The sequence below is a fragment of the Kwoniella dejecticola genome, chromosome 5, assembly GCF_000512565.2.
Source record: "Kwoniella dejecticola CBS 10117 chromosome 5, complete sequence".
NCBI lineage: Eukaryota > Fungi > Basidiomycota > Tremellomycetes > Tremellales > Cryptococcaceae > Kwoniella > Kwoniella dejecticola.
The window spans coordinates 588,786-610,099 of record NC_089305.1 but is presented as its reverse complement, the minus strand read 5'-3'; the positions used below and the strand labels follow the sequence as shown (position 1 = coordinate 610,099).

At 47.9% G+C, this 21,314-nt stretch overlaps 8 protein-coding genes across 8 annotated transcripts; 7 read left to right on the top strand and 1 right to left on the bottom strand.

Moving 5' to 3' along the window:
- Nucleotides 1–1,119: 1,119 nt before the first annotated feature.
- On the top strand, nucleotides 1,120–3,103 carry I303_104328 (uncharacterized protein; the record flags this gene model as incomplete). Its single annotated transcript, XM_018407994.1, has 4 exons — nucleotides 1,120–1,243; nucleotides 1,325–1,681; nucleotides 1,755–1,936; nucleotides 2,015–3,103. The coding sequence occupies 4 exons, from the start codon at nucleotides 1,120–1,122 to the stop codon at nucleotides 3,101–3,103; spliced, it is 1,752 nt and encodes a 583-aa protein (XP_018263205.1).
- Nucleotides 3,104–3,634: 531 nt separating this feature from the next.
- I303_104327 (uncharacterized protein) lies at nucleotides 3,635–5,944 on the top strand (the record flags this gene model as incomplete). Its single annotated transcript, XM_018407995.1, has 8 exons — nucleotides 3,635–4,149; nucleotides 4,342–4,377; nucleotides 4,462–4,645; nucleotides 4,744–4,796; nucleotides 4,854–5,075; nucleotides 5,165–5,247; nucleotides 5,303–5,379; nucleotides 5,447–5,944. 8 exons carry the CDS (start codon nucleotides 3,635–3,637, stop codon nucleotides 5,942–5,944), a joined length of 1,668 nt encoding a protein of 555 aa, XP_018263206.1.
- A 2,390-nt stretch (nucleotides 5,945–8,334) lies between these two features.
- Nucleotides 8,335–9,514, top strand: I303_104326 (uncharacterized protein; the record flags this gene model as incomplete). Its single annotated transcript, XM_018407996.1, has 4 exons — nucleotides 8,335–8,411; nucleotides 8,552–8,641; nucleotides 8,743–8,959; nucleotides 9,245–9,514. 4 exons carry the CDS (start codon nucleotides 8,335–8,337, stop codon nucleotides 9,512–9,514), a joined length of 654 nt encoding a protein of 217 aa, XP_018263207.1.
- Nucleotides 9,515–10,015: 501 nt separating this feature from the next.
- On the bottom strand, nucleotides 10,016–13,633 carry I303_104325 (uncharacterized protein; the record flags this gene model as incomplete). The annotated part of the gene is made up of 13 exons (XM_018407997.1): nucleotides 10,016–10,123; nucleotides 10,200–10,292; nucleotides 10,389–10,972; nucleotides 11,084–11,396; nucleotides 11,463–11,681; nucleotides 11,757–12,066; nucleotides 12,143–12,474; nucleotides 12,548–12,721; nucleotides 12,785–12,926; nucleotides 13,014–13,234; nucleotides 13,393–13,443; nucleotides 13,512–13,540; nucleotides 13,609–13,633. The coding sequence occupies 13 exons, from the start codon at nucleotides 13,631–13,633 to the stop codon at nucleotides 10,016–10,018; spliced, it is 2,601 nt and encodes an 866-aa protein (XP_018263208.1).
- A 413-nt stretch (nucleotides 13,634–14,046) lies between these two features.
- On the top strand, nucleotides 14,047–15,680 carry I303_104324 (uncharacterized protein; the record flags this gene model as incomplete). Its single annotated transcript, XM_018407998.1, has 4 exons — nucleotides 14,047–14,239; nucleotides 14,328–14,628; nucleotides 14,770–15,150; nucleotides 15,230–15,680. The coding sequence occupies 4 exons, from the start codon at nucleotides 14,047–14,049 to the stop codon at nucleotides 15,678–15,680; spliced, it is 1,326 nt and encodes a 441-aa protein (XP_018263209.1).
- Nucleotides 15,681–16,019: 339 nt separating this feature from the next.
- I303_104323 (uncharacterized protein) lies at nucleotides 16,020–18,305 on the top strand (the record flags this gene model as incomplete). Its single annotated transcript, XM_018407999.1, has 9 exons — nucleotides 16,020–16,241; nucleotides 16,447–16,689; nucleotides 16,791–16,980; nucleotides 17,048–17,061; nucleotides 17,120–17,303; nucleotides 17,365–17,424; nucleotides 17,488–17,669; nucleotides 17,753–18,094; nucleotides 18,183–18,305. The coding sequence occupies 9 exons, from the start codon at nucleotides 16,020–16,022 to the stop codon at nucleotides 18,303–18,305; spliced, it is 1,560 nt and encodes a 519-aa protein (XP_018263210.1).
- Nucleotides 18,306–18,995: 690 nt separating this feature from the next.
- On the top strand, nucleotides 18,996–19,730 carry I303_104322 (uncharacterized protein; the record flags this gene model as incomplete). The annotated part of the gene is made up of 1 exon (XM_018408000.1): nucleotides 18,996–19,730. One exon carries the CDS (start codon nucleotides 18,996–18,998, stop codon nucleotides 19,728–19,730), a length of 735 nt encoding a protein of 244 aa, XP_018263211.1.
- Nucleotides 19,731–19,987: 257 nt separating this feature from the next.
- I303_104321 (uncharacterized protein) lies at nucleotides 19,988–21,146 on the top strand (the record flags this gene model as incomplete). Its single annotated transcript, XM_018408001.1, has 4 exons — nucleotides 19,988–20,261; nucleotides 20,321–20,376; nucleotides 20,495–20,552; nucleotides 20,689–21,146. 4 exons carry the CDS (start codon nucleotides 19,988–19,990, stop codon nucleotides 21,144–21,146), a joined length of 846 nt encoding a protein of 281 aa, XP_018263212.1.
- Nucleotides 21,147–21,314: the final 168 nt, after the last annotated feature.

The window sequence follows — 21,314 nt, the reverse complement described above, 5'->3', positions numbered from 1 at the left end:
TTGGTTTCTGCTTTCCAGAATGAAGATGGCCCCTGCTTGATTCTGTGATTATACTATATGAGATGCATGAGAAGTGATAATACAGCTACACCTTTCAACGGCATCTCATCAGCGAAAAGTGCGAAATGAGGGGCACAGTGTGACTTGCGTGTTTGTGGATCAAAGCGACCGCTCACCTTTTATTGGATTTCTGCTCCTGTCTCTCTACGCTACGCTAACGGAGTGATAAGTCTGTACATTCGATCAAGGCAAGTAAGTCACAATCAGCTGCTTCCCACTGCGTAAAAGGCTGAGGTCTACAGCTGGCTTACTTGATCAAAGAGGGTTGGGGATTCGAGTTCTTGTACCCGATGTAAATGATCAATGGGATCCAAGCTACCGTCAGGATGTTCTATGTGGGCCAAGGTAATCGATAGTCAGTCAGCGTTCAGACTACACGTTCATCACACGATCCTTTTCTTCCGGATGGGTTTCTCATAGGAATGGAGACTTGAGACTGACCTTGCCGACACTGAAAACATCAACATTAGCATATATATGTCAATGTGCATGAGAAGCGTAGTATGGGTGTGAAGAATGAAGATGATCTGTGACAGGAGGGAGGAGGAGAGAAGGTGTACTTACTTGACAGCTGCGTTCACTCTATCTTTGGTCTCGTCGGAGAAGGGCATCTTGTTGGATCTCGTATGCGACGATTGATGTCTGATGGTGTACCAACGGTAAGAGTACTGATATTTGTCCAAAGTGGTTCATGACATCGAAGAAAACAGAAAGAAAGCTATCGGAAAGCCGGAAACGAAGACTGAGATGGTGTCATGATGTGGCAATATCCGAACTCCTTCCCCTATCACAAGGAGATGGTGGGGATCACCGGGTATCACCGAGAGAAGGTAGATGCCGGCGTATGGTGTATGCGGCATCATCACCACTTCGTCATTATTCACCACCTGGCCTTCTTCACGCCGAACCAACTTCGCGTCCTACTCCTCTTGATTGACTTCTGCAACAATATAAATACGCTATTCGTCTCGATTATTCTGCAAAAACCTTCTACCCAATACACCGATAACGCAATACAAACAACGCAACGCCCATCTTGACCAACCCACGGTTCTCACGATGCCAGACGATCTATCGTTCCTTGACCAGCTCGAAGAATGGCTAGATAATCAAGTACCCAACAACCTCCACGAACTCCCTTATAAGATGTTGGAGACTATGGAGAAAGTGACCAATGAGCTGTGTACGCATATTATACCTTCAATCATCTCGACGCAATGTAGATCTCGCTGACATCTGTTTCTCACGTGATTGCGATTATTAGTCGAAACGCTCAATATCCATGGTCCACCAAGCATCTCAATCCCCTTTCCGCCTTTCGGAGGTAAAGAAATTCCGCCTCCTCCTCCACCACCGACCCCATCTCTCATCCCTTCCAATGGCCTGACCACATACATCAACGGCGCGTATTGCAGATCTAGCAAGCTGGTCAGAACACACCCATACCTAGCGGGAACAGTCATCTCTGTCGGACTAGGTTTAACCGGTCTGACCGTGTACAAGTTGGCGACTTCCAACTTCGGCAGAGAGTCGCTGGTGAGTTGGAAGAAGCAAGTAAGAACGAGGAGGAGATTCGGTATCCGAGGCGTAATTGAAGATGGTATGCTGAAGGAAGCTATCGGTCAGTGGAATCACCATACCCCTTGCTATACTTCACCTCGGCGATGGCTTGCTAATGTGTCCGCTCACAACAGTCATTCTTGCTCCTTCTCCCATGCCGCCTCTTTTGATCCCGCTGGCCGCATCGCTACTCAGAGCGGGGTACATCGTCTTGGTAGCTGTGCCCAAGTCGAAGGATGCCGATCAACTTGAAAGGCGACTCGGCGGTCTCGAGGAAAAATCAGCTTTGAGAGTGCTAATCTACGATCCTGATGATGTAAGTCCGCTCAACCTAGTGCAGCCCATACCGTTGATCTAAGCAAGAATCGTTGCTGATCTATTGAGAATCTGCTAGACTACCACATTCCCGCCTTTCCACAGATCACTACTTGCCACCTTGACTTTACGATTCCCTCAATCAGGCAAATACCCCTCGGGCGATCCCTACAATCCCTCTCCGGCTCACCTACCTCATATCCACGCATTCTTGTCCCTCTACCCGCTCAACCCATCTCCGCCAACCCAGCCAGGCGGTCTTCCAGCTTTACCCACCCTTCTGTCCCCGAACCAAGATGGCACGACCCCTACACTTATCAACTTCTACCCCTCCACATCGGTGATCAATACCCCAGATACATTCGCAAGCCAAATCCTGACTGCGAATCACCATTTATTAGGCAAGAACCTCTTAGCTTCGTCTAGTGCGAAAGTAATTTCAATCTACGTGGGCGATATCGAGTTACCCACGTTACCCATGATTTTGAGTGGTGGCAAACACCTCACCAGAAGACAAGCAGTCAAAGAACGTCTCTCAAGCGACAACACCCTCATCGGTAAACTCGCAATCATCAGAGATTACTTGGTGGGCTCCGTCGCGAGCGTATACGGCGGTTCAGTCGGTATCCTTGGGTTCGGTCTCAAGGTCAGATCTTATGATAATTTCGAGAAGAGGTTATTGAGGATTGTGAAAGAACCTTCGTTCCTCTACTCCTTCAGAATGTCGTTCAGGCATGAGAACGGGTATTTCATCGGCGCCAGATCGTTCTTACCGATCTTGCTTTCGAAGTTGAATTTACCGCCTATGTTCTTGCCCAGACTTATCAATTACTTGCCCATCCTCCCTCTGTCGGCGACTGGTCCTGCTCACCCGACTTCATCGATCTTGTCTAATTACACTTCGTCCGGTTCGGCTTCGGCTTCGGAGAAATCGAAAGACAAGGACAAGGAAAGGGAAAGAATCAAGACTCCCAAGAGCGCTTCTTCCCTTTCAGAGGCGAATAGTAGCGACCATGAGGGAAGTGGAAGTGGGAATGATGATCTAGTAAGCTCGGTACATACGACCACGACGAGCAATTCCAATTCGAGTGGTCAGAATGGGGATGAAGAAGGTTCGGGCGGAAGTGGATTGGAGGGTAGCTGGGTGGGGTTGGATTCTGCGAATTAGCGTTTATCGGAAGTCGGAGTGATGATGTCAAAGTGAATAAAGAAGAATGTGTGTTTGTTTGATTTTTTGGTCTGTTCGTCTGTTTGTTGGTCTGTCTGTATGATCTATCATAATCTTCTTTGGGAGGGGAAATCCCCCTTTGTATGTCTTCTTGAATGGGGTTCAATTATGTTCTGTCTGGTTGTAAAAAAGAGAAAACATCTTGTTTGATATGATTAGCTGAGAACGTATTTGCTTGAGGGAATGCAATGAATGTGAATGTACGAATGTACAATTGAGGGATTTGTGGGATTCGATCGGGATGAGGTTGTGACGCGTCTAAGATTAGATTGCGCGGTGAACAGATGGTTAGTAGTCGCGTTAGATAAACTTGTAAGGGTATTCTCCATCCTCAATTCTCAATTGCCCATTCCTATCATCATCATCATCATCATCATCATCATCATCATCATCCATAATCTGCTAGTCCCGGCATTTGCACCAAACTGAAAAAGCATAATCAAGCGTGCACATCCAAAAGAGCAGACCAGAATGCTGCATCGTCGTCCCGGCTCAACTTCAAGTCCGTCCTCTCAACCTCTATCCTCCCATTCTGGCTCCTCGTCCCGACCCACTAAGGCTACTTCGAATATCAACAAAGCATATACACCTCTCCGAAGACAATCCGCCAACTTATATCCCGATACCGCGAACAACAATAATAACGCTAATTACGGCGGACGAAGCGCACCTAGATATAGTATACCTCAATCATCACCTTTGAATCTTGGCGGTCCTTCGTCCTCATCAACATCAACATATAACGTTTACGGCGGAGGAGGAGGGGGAGGGGGAGGTTTGGGATCACCTGGATATAATAGTACAGGGACAGGGACATTCGACTTGAATTTTGATTTCAACTCTACCTCTGGTCTCCCTGGCTCGGATTCTTGGGGAGATGCAAGTCAGGTGGCTGTGACTAGACGCCTGAGGGAATGGGGGGAACATTTGATCATGGGTTTGAAGGATGCTGGGAAGCTGACGAGGAGCTGGGAGTTGGTCTGGAGGTGAGGCGAGGTTTTTTCACTTGATGAAGACAGGGTGATCGATGGTATGGACTGTGCTGGCCGGCATGAAAACGATGGTATGGGAGCTTGATTTCCAATCTGCAGGAAGTACGAAAGATCAGGATCGGACAGATACGTACATTTGGATCGAGGGGGAAATGCTAATGATCATATTTATGCTGACTGTCCTAGCGATCGCGAGCTACGAACATTAGTCCTTAAATCTACGTGAGTCCGCATATCCGTAGATCAGCTTGCTTGCAACCGGACTCGGCTGACTATAAAGATGTGATTGGTATATGATATCTGCAGGATGATCAACATCCTCTCGCTCTTATCGCTCTCCCTTGGATCTCTGATATTCTCTCCGATATTTCTACATGTCAACTCGTCCAGCACGCACAGCGAGATTCTGGAAAACAAGACTAAGAGAATGGGAATGTGGTATAACCTCTTGCTCAGTTGGCCCGTCTTTGTCATTTGTTTCCTGGTCAACGTAGGTCGATCTCGCCATTTGACTCTTCATACTCTCAGCGACGAAGGCAAGTATTTTACCTTTTCTTTCGACTGACAAAGCTTGCTGGATGTGTGTAGGCGTCTTGGGGTCCATCGATCTCGAAGAGGGCTCAAGCCATCTTGCATCCGTCGTAAGTCCCGCTTGATACCGGATTTGCGGATTACTATTACTGATTCAAACACCGCAGACACCGATTCCAGCCTTCTCCAACTTCCACCCCGACTACTTCAATACCCTCGTCGTCTTTCCCAAAACAAGCACCGTTCGCCAAAGTATTCCAATCGATAACGCGGATTATCCTGATTAGCGATTTTACCTTGATATCAAAATTGATAGGCTTGATACCCTTCTTCGGGCGATGGGGATCTTTCGCATATATGTGTGTGATCGATGCGTATTACTGCTTCGAGTGAGTGTCCTCCCTCTCCTCTCTCAACTCCGCTTGCAGGGGCATCGGGCAGTGTATTCGACAAGTGTTGACGAGCCTATCCCGATCAGATGGAATTTTACCACGAAGCATTGGCCTTTGGACCACAGAGTCGCTTATATGCAAGACAGGACTGCTTACATGGTCGGATTTGGTGCGTTTTGGTTACGGAAAATCCACGGGTATGAGTGACTGACGGTATATTGCAGGATTTCTGGCTACGTTCTTGACTTCATTCGGACCTCCTTTGGTCAATATGGCAATTTTCGCTCTCATCTACCCTTTCGTGAGCCTTTTGTTGCTTGGGTGATCATTTGAATTGAAGTCGACGTAGTATTGACGATAATCCACAGTTCGTACTTCAAGCAATCCGAGCTAAACCACCGACACCTTCCTCCGCCACCTCATCATCAATCTTACTACCTTCGACACCATCGCCACACGCTTCTTTACCTTCTTCCCCTATCGGCGGAGAATTATCGTTGAACGACTCTTTCTTCGCAAGTGCGGATACTAGTAAAAGTCAGGCGAGATCGTCGAGGATACGAGGAAGTAGTGACAGGCGATTTGAAGTGAAATTACCGATTTTCTGGATTGCCAAATATGCGATCCAAGGATTGAAGTGGTTCGAAGATGCCGCTGGGAGAGATAGACGGGGAAGTACCAGTACGGATCAGTTCTCGACCCCCGGTAATTATGGATATAGCAACAATGGGATCAATCCGACTTATAACAACAACATCAACAATAGCAGCAATACTGCCTATGGGTCATGTCAGACTGGGTTAGGACTAAATGGAGTTCAGCAACTTAACGCTTTGAACGAGCGAAAGGGGAAACGATTACAGTAGATGAGCTGTACATACCATTTTTGGGCGTTCGAATCTTTATGCCACTATCATGCAGATCGATGACAGTATGGCATGTCACACAAAGCGCACAGACCTTGGCCTGATTTACGAGTGAGTCAAGTCGATGTTATCTCGAATCGACCGAACTAGGGGTCCGTGCGTCAAGTACAGTGTAATACCTATTTCAGTGAAAATTGCCAATCCCTCTTCTTCATCTTTCCTTCTTTCTTTCCGACTCATCTTTTCATACTGTAACCAGCTTCAACCTATACCTCTTGCTATCACACCAGTCTCATCACATACATTCGTTTGCGAGGTCGCGGATCGCCATGACTTCTTCGTCAAGTCATCCCACACATAACTATAATTAACAACTTCCAAATGAGATTATCGACCTCATCGCCTCATTCGCTAGACTACACACCCTGTCCACTCTCATTCGAGTATCGAAAGCAGCTTACGCTATAGCTTCGAAATATCTTTATCGAGACATTTCCATTATATCGTCAAACGTAGAAAAGTTGTTCACTGGCCTTCCTCGATCAGCAACACACGATCTCTCGGCCAACACGCTTTGGTCCGATCAGAAAGCAACAAGTGCGACCCCATCATCCCCCACCGTCAGACTCTATTGGCCAGATGTACCTCTAAACCCCGATGACCCGTTGTCCCGATCAGCTACAGGTCAAAACGACAGATCATACGTCGCAACCACGGACTCGATCGATCGAAAGTTCAAGTTGTTCAAGCTCACAAGAACACTTCGACTGAGGTGTCACATTCCCAACGCCTTAAGCAGAGACCTACTTGCATGGTGCCGAGGCGCAAGCGGACCTTCCAATCATCTCTTGTTCCCGAGCGTCAAGCGGATCACCATTACCGGTGAAGCTGTGAAGGAATGGGCTGATCGACAAGACCAGATGCACCCCCTCCCGGAAATTCCCTTTCCCTGGCCCATTCTTATCCCATTACGCCCGAGCGACCTACTTGACCCATCCAATGCCTTCCTGACACTAATCAAGATGACATCCATCTGCGTGTCAATGCCTCAATACCGTATGGACGACCTGCACCGCTACATCGAGAGCCGAACACGATACGATGAAGCGCCCGCACGAGTCGGAGAGCTGGCGGACCGCCGAGAGCAAATTAAGCGCAGATTCCGTCTATTGCTCGACGTCTCCTCTCATTTCCCCAAGTAGCTTCTGGCATCTCTCTCAGGCCCATGCAATGTCACATTTCATCACTTCACCACCGGTGGTTTCCCCAAGCCAGACGATGGTCAACGTGTCAGATTCTTCCTTGCACCCCATACCAACAAGTCCACTCCTACGACCACCGACGGTTCCTCGCATGTGGGCTATGTGATCAATGACAAGGTCAGAAACGAGCAATATCGGTCATTAGCCTCTTTGTACTGTTTTGGCCTGAGCAATGATTTCGAGATAATCCTCCCGGGTATAAAAACCAAGAAACCCGATTGGTCCAAGATCGTCAAGAGCTCTTCGATGTTTTCGCACCCGGGATTGCGCAACATCAAGCATCATCCAAATCCACCTCGTTTTGTGGGATATACCGAAACGTCGAATTGTATCTGCTGCGGAACCAAGAAAGGGTTTCCATGAGGAACAGCTGCCAGGATCAAGGTGTGTGTGTACCTTCTCAGGCCACGTAAGCACCTACCTTAAAACGAAGCTGATTGTGATCTGATGAAGCGGCATCGCCAAGGAAGAGGAGGACATCGAGCATTGTGAAGCACGAGCAGGGGAATTTGGTACGATAACCCTAGATCAACGAAGGATTGAAGTATCAGTAGTCACATGATCGTCGCTGTATACATATATGTATGTATTCATGTCAAAACACCCTTAGAGATCAGGTAGTCAGCTTTATGTATTCTCGAGCATAAGTCAAAAGATCAGCAAATGGAATGCTCGCATCTCAGCGTCGGACGATTGGCAAGGATCGTCACGACTGAATCGAGGTCAGCTCCAATCCGGGCAAGCTGAAGGTATGTGAGGTGCCTATGCTGTGCCGTTAACCAGACTTTCATGGCACTTCAGAGGAATGAGGAATACATAGACTTGCGCGAGAACTGATTCAGACGTTGGCTCTATGCTGTCCTCCGTAAGTGGGAAACATATATAAACTGCGCGTCGTGTGCCTATGACGTATGACGTATGACTGTCTGAAGTCTTACGGAGTTGAGATGACCTGAGTTTGATGATCATCTCGTCATGCTAAGATTACTCGTGAATTATCACAGACGTATAACAAGTAATAATATCATCAGCATATCAAAAATCAAGACATTGACTTTGATAGAAGCTATTCAACTCAATTCTCCCTCTCAGAGATACGCCTCAATCTGACAGATACTCCCAGCCAAAATGTCGACCCCAACACCAGAAGCTTCGGGCGTCAGGCAGCGAGCCAATAAAGTACAGGAAGAAGAAACTAAGAATCCGTGAGTGAGAGCGACTCGACACATCTTTCCTTCTATCAGCCACAGCCACTGGCAGTATCGCGTTACCTTCTTCTCCTCCTGATCAGCAAATGGACTGAGGCTCTCAAGGGAGCCGTATGCTGATTGAGTATCGTTCACAGCGCTTCCCTCTCGTCTAATCCTAATAAGAAAGTACCGCGAAACAAACCCAATGTCAAACCTCCTTTCATCGACATGTCAATGAACAAGTTGTGAGTGAGCCTCAGGCTCAGCTTTAAATGCTTTCTTCCTCATTCTCATCCTTATCTTGTCTACGGCGTAGGATGTCATAGTTGACGTGCCCTGTGCGCAGCCTCACATACTTGGTCCTCTCCCTCGGGCTCGTATTGGCGTTCTACATCTGGCGCTTCGTCACTTGGGCTCACCAGGTCGGGGGGTACTGGGCCGTCATTACGGGTAATCACAAGTCCCCCGTGTCGGACGCCGCGGCAAGTGCAGCTAGCGCAGCAAGTAGTATCTCCAAATATTCAGAGAGCTCACCTACCGCCGTTGATCCGAAATCCATCGTTGTGAGTTCTATCTACGTGACGTCTGCCTACATCAAACTTCTCTTCTCCTCTGTTCTCGCTTCGTTCCGTTACACTCCCTGTTATATCACTCTCATCTTTAGCTGGGCATTCCTCTTTATGTTCCACCTTGGCTTTCGAACATTGCCAATGACAAGTCTACCTTTGTGTGATATTGTTCTTTCTCCATGAGTTGTCCCTAAGCGTCCACGCACAAGAATGTAACGATTCCCTACGACAGCGAAAGCAGATTGCTAATACCCTCACGCCGACTTCTTCCTTTGACAGCCCAAACCGACTCAACCAGGTCAACCAGAGGACGATATCCAATCTCAGATATATCATCTCGCCAATGCCCTAGGAATCAAGCCTGCCGAACTCTCAGCTGCCATTCGACCATTGGTCGACCCCTCGGTCCCTGATCCAGCTGCCAAGGCTCAACACGAGGCTGATCTGCTCAGGGCTCAGGTAGAAGCGAAAGCTGCTGAACATAAGGCGGAAGCTACCGATGCCGAAGGTGGAGTTTTGGGTATTCTGGGCGAGGCTCTATTGGACTAGGCCTACCTCCAACCAGGAGTAGGAGTAGGAGAAGAATGAAGCTTGGACTGGATCAGAGTTAGGATGGGGGTTAGAAAGAGAAAGATCGAGGCTAAGCCCTGAAGGAGTCTGTTATGTGCGGATCGATAGTTGGGAAGTATGACTGAACGAAGGGCACAACAAGATGATTTAGCCATTAGCCAGGCGCAAAGACTCACTCATGAGACTGAGACTGAGACTGAAACTGGCACATATGCGCGGAAATTCCTATAAATGATCATATAACGTATCATGCATTAACAAGATGAATCAATCGTTGACCAGCCAGGGTATAAAATCTAGAATGGGGTTTGTTTCCGTCTTTTCTTTGATGAATCAATGTAATCAAGCCTTTTCCATGATAGCTCAACTGAAACTGATAATCATGGGCGCGGATATGTACACGTTCTCTTCAGGTCTCTATTTTACGTCCAAACTCTCCTCTACAAATGCAAGATTCTAGCCAATCATAGGCCATTAGGTCTACTTCGACCCCGTCAAGTCGGCTGGGAAGCCCGCGAAATCCTGTTGATCAGTGACGGTCTGACCTGATTTCGTATATGAGATCCTCATTCGTAGTCGTATAGCAGCCTGCGTTGCATTTCACACGGATGATCAATTGGAGAGACGCAATATTCGAGCAAGAATCAGGAGAGACACGACTCACCCCTGCGGGAGCATTTATCCTCATCTGTTGCGTCTCAGTCGCACCAGCAGCCACGTCAGACGACGACATAGCCTGCATTTGAAGTTGTTGTGTCTGTTTTAACAGTCGTAATGTTGTCGCGTCAGCTTATCCCGCTTTCGAAGCAACATGTGGAACTCAGACACAGGAGGGGTCTGATTTTGCACTCACTTTAGGCACGGCAACTTGGAAATTTACACCATTCACACTTTCCACACTGGAATTTTGGAACCTTGCAAGTATCTGTATGACTCCAGGTTGAGTAGGCGATACTTTCGGCGTAAGACTGATCTTCAGACCGTTCTTCTCGTACGCCGTATAACTCTGTAATTGCGTTTTGGGTTGTTGCTGTTGTTGTGCCGCTGGAGCGGACTGAGAAGAAGGGGTGACGAGATCGAACAATGAGCCGGACGCACTTGCTCCAGCAGAGGATGTTTGTATGGGGGATGTGACTGGAGAAGTGACATTTGATGAAGGACCAGGACCAGATGAAGGTGATGAATCGAACAAAGACATAATATCTGCTGCTGCTGATTTCTGTTGACCTCCACCATTAGCCTGAGGAGGTGGTGATCCCAATCCACTCAAGTCGGATCCTCCGCCAGTACCGAATATATCAGCGAGGAGGTCTTGAGTTGATGGTCCTGAAGCAGCCGAAGAAGACCCGTTTGTCGGCGAGGTCAGATCATCTCCGATTAGATCGACTACTGTATCCTTGTCCGTTCGCGTTGATCCCACGGGTTTACGCTCGCTCACTTCGATATCGGATGGAGTGCGTTAGCTGAAACTTCCTTTGTTCACTTACGTCCAGCGCTCGCGATTGCACAGGAACGCTTGAGGTAAGCAGATGCAGGAACTGAACTTACCGGTACCCATGATGGTGGCCCTGATCTCTGGCGGTGGCATCCTTTCCAAAACACCGCCCTTGACATTCGCCAATTCGAACAAATGACTAAACTCTACTGAACGTTGCTGGATCTCCAACTCCAAGTTGCTCGAAAATCGATTGAGTATATCCGATATTCGATCTTGGTTGTGAGATTGTTGAGGGGTTGACAGTTCGCTAAATCTGACAGACAATTTCGACAACGCAGTCAAGACGAATTGGCGGATGAGGGTGTTGGTGTATGGCGACGAAAGCACCAATTCGAGCAGATCAATGATATCCGTATCGGTCACCTAATCGCGCTCTAAAAATCAGCTCTCTAACCAATTTAACACGTGATTGAGAGAAGTCAGACTGACCTGTTTGACTTCCTCGCCATCATCGATCGTACCGCCTTGCAAGAGGACATCGCCGAATTCACCAATGATCCAGACCGCCGCCAGCGTCAAACTCTCTTGAGACAGATCGTTCGACAGGGCCGCATATAGTCTTTGAGAGGTATAAAATTGAAGCTCGGGGGTATGACAAGTGAGTCGAATGAAGGCTGCTAAGACCTCCTCTCGAACGTAATTACCGGCCTACCAGAGGAATGAGCACATGCGTTCACTACGATCTGCAGGAAGCCCGGGTACGATTCTGTCTCAACGACTCACCAATTTCAACACCCTCAACACGGTATCGATTTGCCATCTTTTGTTCGGTGCGAATCGCTCAGCCGCAAGGCAGATCTGAGTGGTCATACCCAGCTTGAACTCGTTGTCCGCCACTTCCAAGAATGACAGAAGCTCCCTGATCATGACTCGGACATTCGACTCGTTGACCAAAGCATATGATAATTCTAAAGCCCTTCTTCGGATCGAGATATCTCCATCGCGCAGACAGTCCAAAATCGTATTTCGATGTCGCTGAACAGCGTTCGTATCTATCGATACTACTTTGTTGAGCGTGTTGAGAGCCACATATCTGGGAGATCCATCGTGTCAGCAATCATCACTCGCGGGAGGTTGGACAAGCGAATGAGCAGCCGAAAAGCACTTACCGAATATTGTTATCTCGATTCGTCAAGAATTTACCCAGGATATTGATAGCCATGACCCTCAACCCGCTGTCCGCTTCGATCTCCAGAACAGTCAAAACAGTCTCGTACAATATCGAATTTCCGACGTTCTTGGTACTATCGGTGTTGGTGGCCACTTGAGCGAGGATATCGTTCATGATTTCGGAACTGGCTGGATCACCTCTGCCTAATAGTCTTAACAGCCTGAGGATCTTGACTTGGAGGAAAGGATCTGTGATTCCCAGGACATCGTGTTCGGCAGAGTATCCAGTGGCGACTAGGTTTTTCAGATGTTTGACTAATAATCCGGTAGCCTAAAATCCCACTAGGTCAGCTTCGGCTCCTTCTGGATCACATGGAGGGAATTGGTCGGGCACGGCCACATACCTTCCTGAACTCGTCGCATACTTTCTCATCCAGTTCGCACATCTCAGTGATCAAAGTAATACCAGCCAATAGAACACCGTGGTTGCGGTCTTGAAGCAGGGATTTGGCTTTGGAGACGAAATGATCCATCAAGTCAGGTACTCTTCGGATAACCCTCAGCGCACAGAGAGCAGCCTACATATCCTTAGATGTCAGCTTCATTTGCTAGAAACAGGGCGCGGCGGACCGGAGACTCACCTTCTTCCTGATGTAGGTGTTACTGCTTCCGAGTAATTTCTCAATCTCATTCGCTAAATCCCTGGACATCTCCTCTGAGGAGATGTTGGCGAAAGTACACAGAGCTAAACCGACTGCATACATGTTGGAGTGGTTCATGTCACTGTATGAACGGTCTATGTCAGCTCTTGACCCTAGGAGAGGAAAATCATTCGGGCATGTCAACAGGCTATGTCGTTTGTTCACTCACTTCTTGAGCGAATTGGTCACAAGTGTCAGAACCTCCTGATTCTCATCCAGCAATAACATGATCCCCAAATAACCTAATCTCTTGTCTGCGAACCTTGGCGAAGCGACTAGTTTCAGACATTCGATCTGACCGAAATGAGCGGGATAGCCCAACATGTGGATGTAGAGGAGCTTCGCTATGTTGTTGTAGCGCGTGAAGGAGTCTTCTTCCTTGAACGAGGTCTACATGAGGAAAGCATCGGACCGAGATCATACAAGTGAAAATGACCAGTTAGAAGGATGGATGGTGGTTGCAAGGTCGAGAAGTAGGAGGTAACAAATGAGTGATCAGCACTTAGCTGTTTGACATGACTTCATTATTGAAAACCGAGAAGACTCACTCGAACAGCAGCGGATTCCTTCTGTATGACAGCTCGCTCATCCGCCAAAGTCTACATATGTCTCCAATTAGTACACTGACTGGCGGCCTGAATCACAGGGGTTCCGAACCATAACGCACCTTGCAAGACCTGATGGCCTTGATCAACGCTAGATGAGGACCGTAGCGTCAGTGAGAGCAGCCGGAGTAGGTGAAGCAATGCAGAGGGCAGACTCACCTTTCAGGTTGTAGTGTCCGCTCATCTTGTCCTCTTGTTTGGCGTCAGAAGAGGGACGCCTAGAGTATGAGGATTGGGTTCTTTGTCCTTGAGTCAAGCTTCCGACCTGAGCTTGTATGGTAGTGACTCTTTGTGAAAGTGCATGTCACTGTCATCGTTGTTCGTCGGTCAAGTACAAGTTGATCCACATCCACGCGACTGGGTTATCGAGTTGACGGAAGCAAATCAAGTTGCATGGTGATGGACGAGTGGCACTAAGTTAAAAGCGTAAATAAACCAGTGCGTCATATGGTGTTGATAATTGAAAATAGTTGACCGCCGCATCCTTGCATCATCAGTGTTTGCCTGCCTTCAACTTTGTCTTCTATCTAACCAATCAATCAATCAAGCAAGTCCCTAGAGACCCCTTGGCGTCCCCGACAGATCTCTAAGAGTGCGATGGAACCCCTTAACATCTTTTTGACGACCTGGAATACAGGTCTACAAGGCTCGAAAGCCCAATCTCAAGATCTTACAAGCTGGTTATTACCCGTCTTGCAGAATACAGCCAATGATCCGGAACTCCCTCATGGCGTGATACCGGATCTATACGTTATCGGCGTACAGGAGCTTCTGCCCGTGCATCTTGCTCGTGAGTATGATAGTCCCTGTTTGCCCATGCACTGACGGCCACTTGAGCAATACTGATGAAATCAAGTTGCATGTCATATCGGTTATAGTTGCGGGATTGTCGACGACTGTTCTGAGTATTCTCACGGATCGGATACAATCCCTCTTATCTTCCCACGCCAAATCACTCTCTTCCGAGAAAGCTCGGGAGAACTATACACTCGTATCTCGAGTATCACATGTAGGAGTTGCATTATGGGTCTTTGCGAGGGAAAGGACCCTGGGAGGAAGATTGGGTAAACCTCTAAAAACTAGTTTGGGGCTTTGGTACGGTGGGATGGGCAATAAGAGTGCTGTCGGTATTAGGCTACCTATAAGAAGAGGTGAGAGGGGTGGATGGGAAGTCTTGACGTGAGTAGTCGTCTGATTCTTCTTTCTACGAGTGCATAAATGCATGGTAGCTTGATCCGATATATCCTCTACATCCCTGAAAAACACAAGATCCAGCTAGATATCTTTGCTGATGCATAAATCCACTATCATCATGCGTAGCTTCGTCAATACTCATCTGGAAGCTCATGACCACAACATCCCAAGAAGGAATCAACAATACCAAAACATCCTCTCATCCTTGCTGTTCCAGCCGTCTGATCCGCTCGCACAACCATACCAGATATTCGACACTTCCCACTTATTCATCATGGGCGATCTGAATTATCGCCTGTCTAAACGACCTTCTGCAGAGTACCTGGTCGAGAATGGTAAAGCCGATGACTTGGTCTTGTCAAAAGGACGAAATGAGATGCTCGACACGGATACCCTTCAACGTGAACTGAGGGCCGGAAGAGTATTTGGCGGATTACGAGAAGGGGATATCACGAGGTTCGCACCGACATATAAGAGAGTCGTGGGACAAGTAGAAGGATACAGCAAGTAAGTCATAATCATCTCCTCAACTCTACATCTGTAGTCACGTCATGCAGGTCAAGCTGACCTGAGTTATACGATCTAGGAAGCGCATACCCGGTTGGACAGACCGAATTCTCTTCGCGTCGTATAGTGATCCACCAAGTCTCCTGGCGAATCAGGAGTCCGAGAATCAAGCGGGCACTTCTAGGATTGTACATTTCTCCTCGACGCCGGAATTGACAATATCAGACCACAAGCCCGTTCACGCTATTGTCCAAATACCTGCGCCGTCATCGACGTCTGCAGGATCAGCGCCTCACCTAGCTCCGTCCTTATCTCCTGCTCAGCCGCCTCATCAACCTCGACCACAGCCGATATCGAAAGAATACCTGTGGGCGTGGACGTTGCTAGGTACATCGCTGGACAGGCTGATAGGCTGGCCATGGTGCCTTCTCGTCCTTCTCGGTGGAGGTAACGAGAAGACGGGCCTGGGAGTGACTGCTTTCGTGACTATGATATGGGGCGTTTGGTGGTCCGGCGTATGGTCTGCATGATGTCCGTGACCCTGTCTTCTGTATACTCTGCTGTACCGTTTTCGTGTATTATAGGGATGCATGTGTTCACAAGTGACGATGAAACTCAACTGCCATTATTTCCATGTTCCGGATGGACCGGTGATCATGTGACCGGTAGAAATACACGGGTTTTACCGACGCTTGGTTGCATATTCTTGTTTGGTCTGCTGATCTGTGGTTCATATCTCGCCTAAATGCCTGGATCACTATAAGACCCTAGACGAGCAGGCCTTACTTCTGCTTCGTCTCCCCTTATATCTATCTTGCACTCTCTGGAATTTGAGCTCGCAATAAATACTTCGGAGAGAACACAGCATCATGCCACCGCCAGTCTCAAGAGCTTCAGTGATTCGACTACTCAACTTGACCTCCAACCAAGGTTGTAGGGGCTGCGGCCGAACTCATTCCGCTCTGGACCACCATGCCCACGGTCATGGTCACAATCATATCCAGGGTCATATGGGTGTGAGGGGGATGGCTACACCCATCGAGAAAGCTACAGGGGGGCCTCCTCCCGGAAACACAGATTACGCATTCGAGGTCAGTACACATTTCTCTGACATAAATCTGCTGTCTTAAACGAGTAGACTATTCTATCTCGATCGATGAGGGAGGCGCTGACGAGATCGTTCGATGAATAATTATTCTTCTCTCCTGACATTTTCACATCCACTCGCCCGGTGATCGCTGCCATGATATCGACCATAACTACTTCGTCGATTGTGTACTCGGACACGTGCAACAGATGGCAGCTTCCACCCTTCGTTTCGGACCTCACGCTACGAGAGAAGTAGGAATGGACCTCTCGAATATGATAAAACAATTACCCGCATCGGACAGATCTCAAGCTAAGATCGGTATCTTCACCGATCCCAATGTGGTGAAGTTACCAGTGATGGAAGTGGTGGAAGAGAGTCTGATGAGAGAAGGTCTGAATTGGGTAGTCTGGGATAATTGTTCGGTAGAACCTACCGATAAATCATGGCAGGTGAGTCCCCGCCTCCCGCCCCAGTCCAGTCTTTCAAATCACAATGAGTACAACCACAGTTTCTATAAGCTGACCGGGATTGCGATCCCATCGGGATGCAGGAAGCGATAGATTTCGCCCGATCATCAAATATTACCCATTTCTTAGCTGTTGGAGGGGGGTCATCAATGGATACAGCTAAAGCAGCCAACCTATTCGTCAATTACCCCGAAGCAGATTTGTACGAATTCATCAACGCACCTATCGGTAGAGGGAAACCAATAGAGAGAAAGTTAAGCCCCCTGATTGCCAGTGAGTCGCCTCCATGCCCCTTTCGAGTTGTGCAGCAGTACTTATTGCCTATATTTCTGTCCTCCAGTCCCTACTACCGCTGTAAGCTTATCTTTGTCATTCACAAACCGAGCGAAGCTTACTCAATCCGGCTCATTAGGGTACTGGGTCCGAGACTACCGGAACTGCCATTCTGGATATACCGTCCAGACAGTTTAAGACAGGTATAGCGTCTCGAGCGTTAAAACCTACTCTGGGTATTGTGGATCTGAACAACACGGCTACTTGTCCTAAGGAAGTAGCTATTGCCGCTGGATTGGACGTTTTATTCCATTCGCTCGAAAGTGGGTAGTCGCTATCCTATCTTACATCTGCTAGCAACTTGCTCACACTCGAATACCACAGGTTGGACAGCCGTACCGTACAATGAACGGACACCTCGCCCAGCTAATCCCATCAACAGACGTAAGTTCATTATATGACATTTGGTCGTTTCAGCTTATCAACTCAATCGTAAAATCCACATAGCTGCATATCAAGGATCCAACCCCATTTCCGATATCTTCTCTAGGTGGGCGCTGGAGACAACCATCAAGTTCCTTCCTCGAATCGCCAAAGATCCGTTCGGCGATGCAGAAGCGCGAGCCCAGATGTTGTTGGCTGCTAGTACAGCTGGTATAGGATTCGGTAATGCTGGTGTGCACATGTGTGTAAGTCGAGTCGAGCTATCTGTCTATCTTCTACCCCCCTTTCGAGACCAGGGATGAACGTTGACCTCGACTGTCTATCTCAGCATGCCTTCTCTTACCCGATCTCATCCCTCAACAAGGGTCGTCCTACAAATCTGCAATACCATCATCCCTCTTACTCGCCCAAGATACCCCTTATTCCTCACGGTGTAGCCGTATCTTTGACCGCACCAGCAGTATTCAACTTCACCGCGGCCTCCTCGCCAAGTAGGCACAGAGAGGCCCTCGGTGTGTTCCTGGGCAAGGATCGATCCCATGAATTGGACAATGTCAGAGATGCAGATGTGGGGAGAGCCTTGAGTGAGGAGATCAAGAAGTTTTTGGACCTGGTCGAAGTCCCAAGAGGACTGGAAAAGGTCGGATATAACTCGGGAGATATTGCAAAGGTGAGCATGTTTTGTCTTGTCTACTATCCCAAGGACTCTTCGGAGTATACGAGTACGTGATTGGTGCTGATACAGAATGCCTGTATAGCTGGTAGAAGGTTGCTTACCCCAAAGAAGAGTTCTCGACTTGGCTCCCCTTTTAGCTAAAGACGATCTTGCTTTAGAGAAGGAACAATTGGCCAGTATTGTCGAGGGATCGTTGAGATGGTAGGGTGACACATAAGAAATTTGTATAATGAAACGAACGGAATCTGGGTAGTCAAAGGGAAGGTTATGTAGATCATGAATTCATGCGTTGTACAGTTTGTTCTGCCCCAGAAAAGATAGGCATCGGTCCAGCCACAGACTCCCGCGGGATGACAAGTATATTGCTATTCACAGTCTCTATCAGACATATCAGATTGGCTCGCACCGCAGTACAGTATCAGTCAATTCTCTCTGTAGCGGATACGAAGGGGATTTAGAGATTCGGTCTGCCCATCTTGACCGGTTTGAGTACTGTACATCCGCCTGCCAAACATCATTACATACATACCCCTTCATGGGCTTTGGTGAATCTTGAGTCTTGAGTCTTGAGTGTCTGTATCGACCACAATCACGCAACAACAGAGAGACATCCGATAGGACTTTGGAAAAGTCAAAAGATTCAAGCCAGACAGCTCTCAGGCCTCACGTGACATATGGACTTACCAAGAACTCAAGACCCCAATTCATCAGTACGGAGCCTCTCGTGCTTCTCGCCTATGTCAAACACCTCACCATATCGCCCATACCCCCGCGACAGCTTACGAATGACATCAAGTCGTTGATCCGACCGCGACGAGGCCAGAAGATCGAGAAAGATTTGCGGGTGTTCTACCGAGTCGATACCCTCGTGTTTAAGTCTGAAGCGATTCTGGACATGTTCGATTGGTATAATCGACATGCGGACCAAGATATCCAAGGCGACCATCCATTCTTAACGACCTTGTTCTCTACGGGCATGAGCCCTACACAGGTGTGCGTCACATTACCAAGTCTTACTTCGGCCTCTTTCCTTGAATTCTCGAACAAGCGATTGCATCCGATCAGGTCCCTGGTTGATGTTGATACCGACGAGGCGATGAAGAAGGAGCTTCGTGCGGCATTCGAGCAATTCGCCAAAGACGTACCGAACATCCTCGATAAATTCCAATCATTCAGGTCGAAGACATCGGCACCGACGCTGCCGAAACTTACAATCCATAATCACACAATCGGCAGAATTCCCCACCAGGCGACCGAGGTTAGAGTATTTTTTAGTAGATGTAAATGCAAGATCAAGAAGAGGAACGAATGTGTACAGCACACCTTGGGTACGGTTAGATGCAGGGATATGATGCTTCTCTCGCATGAGGTAGCGCATAAACGCATGATCGCTAGAAGTGGAGAAAATATCGTGAAAGAACCGACCACACAGAAATGGGGGTTCATCTGCGAAGCTCCTAGACATAAGGGAGGAAAAGATGATACTGACCAAGAACGATCGAGAGTGAGAGGTAACTTGGAACATGCGATCACTAGAGGAGAAAAGGCGCATCCAGGTTTCGCTAAGGAGAAGATCACGCTGATCGATTGGAGAGATGCTGAGGTTTGCGCTTGTTGTGGGAAGAAGTAGCATAGTCGCACGCATGATGATTATGGGATGATTGATACTTCCTCGATCCATGCATTTCATTTCATGCGATCTCCCCGCAAGGAGATCTGAGCCTTGGTACAGTACGAAGAGGACATGAAATCACGTGACTCAAAAACAACGGTGGAGGAAGTCAACGAACAAGTCCATAAAAGTTGCACGCACGCACGCATGAGTAACAAGGAAGCCATATATGTTGACCTCTGATACGGAGACAGCGATTCATTGCAGAAGGAAAGATGTCAGTCGCCGTCCAAGCTCAAGAGGCAGACGCAGACCCGAAACAAACCCTCGAATCGCTCACCTCGGCATTAGGCGTACTTGAAAAGTCGCTGGAATCGCTGTTAGAAGGGGAAGCGATAGATTCGGCATGGAACGATAAGTTGGGTAAATTAGATACGATGGACAGAGCGAAGATGGATGTATTGGCTTCTTACACTATAAACGATCTGATATGGGGCGAGTACAACCTCTCTTGTGCTGAGCCCGCCAACTATCCGCACTCTCATCATCGTCAATACAGATCTGTATTTAAAGGCAAAGCTCATGATGTTCCGCTTTAACGATGATAGTCTACTTGAAGTTGAGAGGTGTCGATCCGGAGAAACATGAAGTCAGCTCTGAGCTCGTGAGTTCCCTTCTTGATCAGATCAGATCAGATCGATCGTCACCCCTTCCTAGATCGAGGGTTGTGACGCATCTCTTTTGTGATTGAAGGGCGACAAACTAATCAAGTTGCAACACAGAATCGTATACGGACATATTACACCAAGATCAAACAGATCGAGAATCCCAATGATACCCGTAAGTTCATTCTTTTCCGCGTACTCCTTGTAGTAGCGCGGGCCAATCTAGATGCTTTCCCCAAATTGTGCTATCAACAAACACTCGACCGTCACTGACTGATCAATATGATATTCATCCGGGGGTCACCGCACAGAACGAGCTCGAATAGATAGTAAAGCCGCCCACCGATTCGTCAAAGCTTCCATACCTCAATCACAACACCTCCCTCAACCTCATTCTCAGACTTCAGCAGCTCAATTAGCCCAGCAACAAGCTCAGAGTGCCGTCGCCGAACAAGAGGAAGAAGCGAGTTTGAGGAGATTAGGTAAAGCCTCTAGATTCAGATTTATCGAGCAAGAGGGAAAAGAAAGGTTGATTCCTGGACAAGAAAGAGACTTGGGAGATCAGGAAGAGGATATGGAAGAGGACGAAGACCAAGATGAAGGCAAGGATGAAGATGCAGATGAACAAGAAGATGTACAGGGCAACCCAGAAGATACAGAAGAAGAGGTAGAACAAGTTGAAATGAAACAGACACAGGGACGTCTCGAAAATCAGAACGATGCAGAGGAATTCTTGAGAGGTGTGGAAGAGGAGATGCGAGCGCAATAAGTCAAAGGCAAATTCAGTCGATTGGATGTATCACTCGATTCGATCCGATGCGACCGATAGAACTGGAATCGTTAATCTCCCAAACAAAATCTGAGATGCGTGATCTAAACCATCAACAACATGGAAAGATGGATGGATCAGGAAGTGGATAATTCACAAGCTGAACAC